The 9,033-nt window shown below is 43.4% G+C and overlaps 1 protein-coding gene across 1 annotated transcript in view; it reads left to right on the forward strand.

Annotated features, from left to right (window-relative positions):
- LOC111980679 (ankycorbin-like) overlaps window positions 1-9,033 on the forward strand; it is an 81,111-nt gene that overhangs the window by 54,581 nt on the left and 17,497 nt on the right. Inside the window, 1 exon segment of the mRNA XM_070449514.1 lies at window positions 252-322. Within this exon segment, the coding sequence (XP_070305615.1) occupies window positions 252-322 (71 nt within the window).

Consider the following 9,033-nt stretch of genomic DNA (forward strand, 5'->3'; position numbering starts at 1 on the left):
GAGACTCTCTACTGCCAGGTTCTGCCTAATTATCTCCAGGGTTCCAACTTCCAGCTATGAACAACTGTAGGATAATTCCACCATGTTGGACACAGTGGAGTTCTATTCAGGCAATGAACGGCTATAGAAGTAGTCATGCCTGGCTCCTGTGGGAGATCTTTGACATGTCGTTTTGTATTAGTGCCATATATAACTCCATGGTAGACAAGACATTTTAGGAGTTCTAATGATTCTCTTATTTTCTCCCTCAGCTGCCAGTGGAAACATTGTGATTGTCCAAACCTTATGTGAGCGCAAGTGTCCGGTGAACGTCAGAGACATGGTATGTATGCCATTCAATCAGATACAGTCCAGTTCCCTCATTCAGTTTAAAGTAATTGTTTGTATAGGGCTTATTTGAAGGTCTTCAACTCAAACTAAAGAAATAGGGAAAATACTTCCACATAAATGCAGCATGCAGCAGTCCTATTGTACTGGTTCTGCTGTGCCTTAAACATGACAAACAAACTAACATCCTCTGAATGACTGACTGTGTGGGGGTGTGCATGTGAGTGTATGTTTCTTGGGTTGATGTCATGTTATTGTGGTGTTAACTGTGTGTTTGATGTGGGTTTGCTGTGTGTGAGAGGCATGCATTGCGTATTTGTGTTGTGGTAGCTGGGCTGCGTCCCCAACTAAAAAAAATCTTGGTTGACTGAGAGTCATCCTGTCTCTTGACCAATCGATTGGTTGAAATGTTTAAACTTATTTGTCCATATATAGACAGACACAACCTATGTGTTTGAATAAAATTGCCTACATATGCTTGTCTGATGCTTTAAGCACACTGTTTGATTAAATAATTAAGAAACACAAATGACTCAAGAAAGAGCCCAATGGTCACACTGTGTTAAAAAAAATGACAATGAATGACAACGAATGAATGTGTGACTGGCGCACGTTGTCTCGCTCTCCTCCCTACTGCAGCTAAAAGGCACCACAGCACAGCAAGTGTATTGCACTGTCCATGCTAAAGCTGCAACATCATTTCAGCCATTTAGTTTCTTATTTGTTTCTGACTGAAAAGTTCTGTTTCCGAAATCCCTAATTTGTTTAGGAAAAACATTCCCTATCCCCTCAACCCTTGCTCTCTTTACGTGAAACATGTAAACCATCGCATGCATGTGACCAATAGGGCCTGACATCAGTAAATTGATTATTACAAACCCTCAAACACAGTAACACGTGACAGCAAAATGGATGCGGAGCATGTGAAAAATAAACTTGAAATGGGCAAATGTTTACTGGTTGCTCAGGAGGGAATGTGGAAGTCAGATCTGTGGAAGACATTTGACTTAGTTGTGGAAACTACTGGAAATCAAGAAAAAGGAGGGTATAGGAGCAAGCCTTGCATGAGTATTATGTGTGCAAACCCTGCTGGAGAGCCTTTTGTATGTACTCCTCCATGGCCTCTGTCTCAGCCACCGACAGAGGGTAGACGCGGCTGCGCAGTGTCGCAGAGCCTTTAAGAAAGTCGATGGCACAGTCCCAGGAGCGATGAGGAGGGAGACAGGTGGCTTGAGTCTTGGAGAAAGCCTCCTGAAGATCCTGGTAAACCTTCGGGATGTCGGGCTGGAGGGCAACCGCAGGACTCTCAACCGACATTGAACCGCAGGACAAGGGAAAGCAGGTCTTCTGGCATCCGGGTGACCAGTTGGTTATTTCCATCCTCAACCAGGAGATGGTGGGATCATGACGAAGGAGCCACGGGAGGCCGAGCAGGACTTTGTGCATTGGTGCGGTGATGATGAGGAAGGGAAGGCTCTCCTGGTGCATGGATCCCATGGTGAAGGTGAGTGGTGCTGTGACATGGGTGATAATGCCGGATCCCACTGGTTGATTATCCAGAGCGAGGACCGGAAAAGGAGAGGAGAGCGGGTACGAGGAGAGTTTCATAAAGGAGACGAGGGCCTGGTCGATGAAGTTCCCTGCGGCACTGGAATCCACTAGAGCGGTAGAAACAACACGTGGGACACCCAACCAGTGAAATGGGAACCAGGAGCTGTTTTGTGGAAAATTATGATGATGGAGTACTTACGCCTTTCCTGGGAGTCGGAAGATCAGATGACCGCCCCTCTGCTCTTATGGATCCCGGGCTGGGACGTACCAGACATCGCTGAAGTTGGTGCCCCTCCTTATCACAATATGCACAGAGCCCCAGCTGCCTCAGGCGACGCAGCTCTGCTGCAGGGAGGTGTGTGGACCATATCTTCATGGATTCAGGCTCTCTCTCTGGACGGCCAAAGGAGGGAGGCGAGTGGCCAGGTGGGCACTGGCGCTCCCGAAGAAGGTTATCTAGACGGATGGCCATCGCGATGAGTGTATCCACGGATAGTTTGTCCTCCCGACACGCCAACTCCGTCTGGACCTCTTTGCGCAGTCCTCTCCAGAATAGATTTTACAATCTCGGTCGACCAACAGCCTATCGGCCAAACAATCGACCAGCCGACTAAATGGGGTCAGCCCTAGTAGCCGCGAACTTGTGGTCTCCATTGGGGCGAGGTTACATGTCTGTGGTTTCTTTCAGCTCTGTGTTGTTTTTCCTCCTCCTCTTTGGGATGCGTGAGGCCACATCCCTGCTGTACAAGATGTCTCCCTCCCTCTCACCAGCTTCACTGACCAACTCTCCCAGCACACATTCATCCACATGTAAAAATGCTCATGTTTTTCCCCCAATTACATTCATTGCAGCACAGGGGTCGTAAAAAGAGCTGTGAGGACTTTTATGTTTTTTTAAATATTTTTTTTAACAGTTATTCTGATCCAGTAATCTACCATGGAGATACATGTTTAAGAATGTATAACTTGGTATTATGAACTGGGTGGTTTGAGCCCTGAATGCTGATTGGCTGACAGCCAGGGTATATTCAGACCGTATACCACAGGTACGACAAAACATTTATTTTAACTGCTCTAATTAAGTTGGTAACCAGTTTATAATAGCAATTACGCACATCGGGGGTTTGTGATATATGGCCAATATACCATGGCTAAGGGCTGTGTCCAGGTACTCCGCATTGCGTCGTGCAGAAGAACAGCCTTAGCCCTGTTATATTGGCCATATACCACACCCCCTCGGGCCTTATTGCTTAAATAACCAATACAGCACATTCAGAACCTCTGATTCAACTCTGCCATAGAGAATCATACTCTTCCTTTAGTGAGGGTTCGTGTTACATAAAATCCTCCATACTTGATTGTTTTAAACGTTTCTCAAATCCTGCATTACCAAGTTTATAACACCTGAGAGAAAATTATACACACAACAAGATAGGAATTAGAAAACTATTTTGTTAACAAAGGAATCCATTTGGCGCAATCAAAGATGTTAGCTTTTGTTGCAGAAGTATAAGAATAAGCACTTGTGTGCTGTAGTGTAGATGAAAAAACCCTCTCCAATCAATCTGTGGGTTCTTATCGATCCTCCCTGGTCCTAAAATAGCAATGAACACTGTTATTCTCCAAGGAACTAACTGGATTCTGTGGAGGGTCCTGAAAGGGAGTCACACACCAGTTAGAGCATTTAAAAGTCCATTGTTTTCTCGTCCCACTCAAAGCCTGACACGTCTTCATTACTGTGAGCTTGTTATCATGTCTGAATCCTTTAGATGGTAAACACACAAGATGACTGTGTTGTGTCTCTGTCAGAGAGCTATTGCTGCAATCAAAATTGTCTCTCAGAAACAATCAAGTGTAATGGTGTAGTGCTCCACAGTGTGATCTATCCATCAGATATAAATGGGCTTTGATGCCATCTGAACAGAGGTACTTTAGCTGTGTGGGCAGAGCCTGCTGTTCAGACAGAGAAACAGTCGGGGGCGGGAGATAGGGAGCAGTAGGTATCCTTGTTGAGAGGTTTTGTAACTTTACAGAGTATGACCACACTAGAAGGTGATGGAGACGGTCGTCAGCAAGGTCAGGTCAAAGAATGTAATTTAGCTGCATTTCACATTCAGTGGGATGAGCTGTAGCTTATGTACTGTGGACATGCACACACACACACACATACATTTGTTTTACTATCCTTGTGGGGACCGAACAATTGATTCCCATTCAAAATCCTATTTTCCCTAAACCCTAACCTTAACAGGTTACTTCGGGATTTTGACAATTAAGCCCTGTATCTACTTCCCCATAGTCTGATGAACTATTGGATACCATTTATAAGTCTCTGCGTCCAGTATGAAGGAAGTTAGAGGTAGTTTCGCGAGCCAAAGCAAACTAGTGTTAGCGCAATGACTGGCAGTTTATGGTATCTACTAGCATGCTAGCAGTTACCATAGACTTCCAGTCATTGTGCTAATGCTAGTTAGAAACTTCCTTCAAACTGCACGCAGAGACATACAAATGGTATCCACTGGGTAAGTAGATAAAGGGCTTAATTGACTAATTATCCTTTTAACCCGAACATTAACCCCTAAACCTAACCATAGTTCTAACCCTAATTATAACCCAAACCGTAAAATAGCCTTTTTCCGTGTGGGGACAAGCAAAATGTCCCCACAAAATGTCCTTGTTACACACAGAGTTTTTAAACATTCACGGTCATGGAGGAGTGGATGTTTATAGTGTGGTTGTCTGTAAACCATGTTCATGTCAACGTACCGATACAACACACAGAGACAGAAGTATCTCAGTATTATACAGGATGGTGATGAGGTGTAGTCACTCATGCCTTGCCTTTCACTTGCAAGAACAAACAGAGTAGAATAAAGGGGATCTATAGACAGTGGGACACATACATACAGTGCCTTCGGAAAGTATTCAGACCCCTTGACTTTTTCCACATTTTGTTACGTTACAGCCTTATTCTAAAATTGATTCAATTGTTTTTTCCCCCCTCAATCTACACACAATACCCCATAACAAACACAGGTTTTTAGACATGTTTGATCATTTATTAAAATAGAAAAACGGAAATATTTTATTTACATAAGTATTCAGACCCTTTACTCAGTACTTTGTTGAAGCACCTTTGGCAGCGATTACAGCCTTGAGTCTTCTTCAGTATGACGCTACAAGCTTAGCACACCTGTATTTGGGGAGTTTCTCCCATTCTTCTCTGCAGGTCCTCTCAAGCTCTGTCAGGTTGGATGGGGAGTGTTGCTGCACATCTATTTTCAGGTCTCTTCAGAGATGTTCAATCGGGTTCATGTCCGGGCTCTGGCTGGGCCACTCACAGACATTCAGAGACTTGTCCCGAAGCCACTCCTGTGTTGTCTTGGCTGTGTGCTAAGGGTCGTTGTCCTGTTGAAAAGTGAACCTTCTCCACAGTCTGAGGTCCTGAGTGCTCTGGAGCAGGTTTTCATCAAGGATCTCTGTACTTTGCTCCGTTCATCTTTCACTCGATCCTGACTAGTCTCCCAGTCCCTGCCGCTGAAAAACATCCTCACAGCATGATGCTGCCACCAACATTCTTCACCGTAGGGATGGTGCCAGGTCTTTAGGTGCCTTTTGGAAAACTCCAAGTGGGCTGTCACATGCCTTTTATTGAGGAGTTGCTTCCGTCTGACCACTCTACCATAAAGTCCTGATAGGTGGAGTGCTGCAGAAATGGTTGTCCTTCTGGAAGGTTTTCCCATCTCCACAGAGGAACTCTGGAACTCTGGAGCTTTGTCAGAGTGACCATCGGGTTCTTGCTCACCTCCCTGACCAAAGCCTTTCTCTCCCAACTGCTCAGTTTGACTGGGCGGCCAGCTCTAGGAAGAGTCTTGGTGGTTCCAAACTTCTTCCATTTAAGAATGATGAGGCCACTGTATTCTTGGGGACCTTCAATGCTGCAGAAATGTTTTGGTACCCTTCCCCAGATCTGTGCCTCGAAACAGTTTTTGCTTTGTTATTATGGGGGGCTATTGTGTGTAAATTGCTGAGGATTATATATATTTTTTAATCCATTTTAGAATAAGGCTGTAACGTAACAGAATGTGGAAAAAGTAAATGGGTCTGAATACTTTCCAAAGGCACTGTAATTGATGTAACATTGTGGCTTTGCTAGGACCCTGTACCCACTCCTTCATGATGTACCCACTCCTTCATGATTAACCCTCTCCATCTCTCTGTGTCAGGCCAGACAGCCATAGCCACAGCTCTCTGTGTCAGGCCAGACAGCCTTAGCCACAGCTCTCTGTGTCAGGCCAGACAGCCTTAGCCACAGCTCTCCGTGTCAGGCCAGAAGCCTTAGCCACAGCTCTCTGTGTCAGGCCAGACAGCCTTAGCCACAGCTCTCTGTGTCAGGCCAGACAGCCTTAGCCACAGCTCTCTGTGGTGCACTGTGCTGAGTGCTGAGATTACACATGGCTTAAATGTCAGATTGTTACAAAAGCTTCCTGGGCCCTGGCAGACAGCCTCTGCTCCGCTGGCCTCAATCACAGATGCCATCCTGTGGCTTTATTTAGGCATGAGGATCAGACCACGTATTTCTCATCCCCCCAGGCTGCGAGAGTATGAAAACATTCACACTCTGCGGCTGCCAGAGCTTTGTTTTTTTGTCGTATAAATCCTTAGAAACCTGCATAATAGCTGTGCCCTTTGTGATATATGTTAGTAGTGTACCATTAAGCAAGTCTGACACATTTCCAGTGGACTCTGACATATCTCCTATCCCCATTTAGATTCCCCAAGAGTGTCAAATGTCATATTTGTCACACCTGCACACAATGGCTAGTAATGTTTCCTCTTTCCTACCAAGGTTGATTTTGTCCTCTCTCACCTATAGACATACAAACACTTATTAAAACTGTACAGTGTGGTCTGAAAAGATTCCCATGTTATTTACCAAATGTCATTTCAGTGAATAAGAATAAGGTATGAGGTGGAAACTGGCCTTTTGATGATAGCGTATGTGGCCTCGATATGAGTCAGAAACTTTTATTCTAGTGTTCAAATTGACTACAAAGTGTACATAAGATAATTTTGGTCATAAATTCAGTATCGTCCAAAACTGAGATTTGCGAGATAATTCGTTTAAAAAAAATTATGTTAGAATGAATGGTACCGTAACAGTTTTCCTTGGGTTGGTTTTAAATCCTGCCCAAATTCCCACAGATTGCAACACCCAACTAATCATCAATTTGGAGCACAGCTGCACGCCACCCTGATCGGGTGGCACAATGCCGATGTCCCTATGGGGATAGTTAGGGACCATTAGTAAATTACACAATGTACATGGGACAACATTTTAAACTATCAATAGCTCCACATTTCAATGACATAAAAACCACAAACAACTATAAATTGTAGGAATTCATATACATATAAGACAACAAAAAGGTGTGCAATATGAAATAATTGTCCAATTTATATTGTATAATTTATTGACATTCTCTAACAGACCCTACAGACAGGCTATCCAAAGTCGAACCAACTTTTGCCACGGTTGCACACCGACCGGCTGAACCTAATTGGCGAAAGAATTTGGCTAGCTTGCCAGCTAGTCTAGGCTACTTCTAGAGACAAGACCTGGTTAGACTGTTTCAAGTTATCTAGAAGGGTGAGTGACTGTAACTGTGTACTGTTTTGGCAGAGTGAAAGTTCAAACGCTTCTCACTTTCAAACAAACACACGAGATACCCACATCAAAGCACGCCTCCAAAACCCAAATCTCGTTCTCAGTCGCATTTCCTAATGAGGAGAATTGAAACCGATGCTAAATCAGGAAGTTCAGCCCCCCTTTAAGCAGCTCTGAAGGTTCCATTTTATACACCAAGAGTCATCGGAGGTCATTCTTGGTGTTTAAGTGCTGTCAGTGTTCTCACACTTGGCTGTCAGAAGCCTCACCACGTGGACAGGGCTGGTAGTCAGCGTCTTGACAAGTTGTTATCGATGTATTTGCGCGTCTGCATCTTTCTCACTCATCATTATTCATAGTTCATTCAGGACTTTCCGTAATCATGGCAGCATCCACATTCATGTAGAAGTGTTTAGAAACATATTCTATTCTTATTTACAATAAAAGTGAATCCAAAATGACACAATACATTATTTACCATTAATTTCTATTGGGCACAAAATAGTCTGAAAAACAACCAAAACAAACAGTAAATGCATCCAACAAGTTTGTAGAGTCACAAGCTTGATGTTATCATTGTGTGCTAGGAATATTGGACCAAATACTAAACTTTTGACTACTTCAATATAAGAGAATTTGTCCCAATACTTTTGGTCCCCTAAAATGGGGGGGCTATGTACAAAAGTGCTGTAATTTCTAAACGGTTCACCCGATATGGATGCAAATACCCTCAAATGAAAGCACTTTAACTTCATCTGCACTTTAACTTCATAGTTATTTTATAATTTCAAATCCAAAGTGCTGGAATAAATAAATAAAAAATAAATATATATATATATATATATAAAACTGCTGGAGTACAGAGCCAAAACAAAACAAAATGTGTCTCTACTTTTGGAGCTCACTGTATCACCAGAGAAATCACTCAACCTACGGGTTGTGATGTGTGATGTGTCTCTGGGGAAAGTACGTTGGTGAAATTATCTTTCAACTGGCTCCTGGTTTTAATCTATGGTAGAAGTTTGAAGTTACGAAGTTAATTTGAAGTTGAGTATGAAGTCTAGCGTCAGCCATTAGTATTTCACGTTTTATGGTTGTCCTTGTAAGTGTTTTCAGAGAGCTTTCAGGGATATTATGTGATTTTGAAACATTTTCCATCTACCAGTGAGACAGTAGATCCATATGATCCTGTTAAGTAACGAGTCAACGCCCAGTGCAGTGTGTAATGTTCCGTGAAGCAAAGACTGGGCCTGTAGATATTGCCTGACTCTGCTTTTGATGAGGTGTCAGTTTCCTGAACCTTGTTAATAAGGCAAGCCAAACCCTGGGAAAGAAAGGTAGAAATGAAAGGATAGACAGAAAGGAATATAAAAAAAAGAAACACATGGGTGGCTGTCTGGCTGTGTTGTGTGCATTATTTGATAGTGAGGACTGTCTGGCTGTGTTGTGTGCATTATTTGATAGTGAGGACTGTCTGGCTGTGTTGT

Source organism: Salvelinus sp. IW2-2015, linkage group LG20, assembly GCF_002910315.2.
Source record: "Salvelinus sp. IW2-2015 linkage group LG20, ASM291031v2, whole genome shotgun sequence".
Taxonomy (NCBI): Eukaryota; Metazoa; Chordata; class Actinopteri; order Salmoniformes; family Salmonidae; genus Salvelinus; species Salvelinus sp. IW2-2015.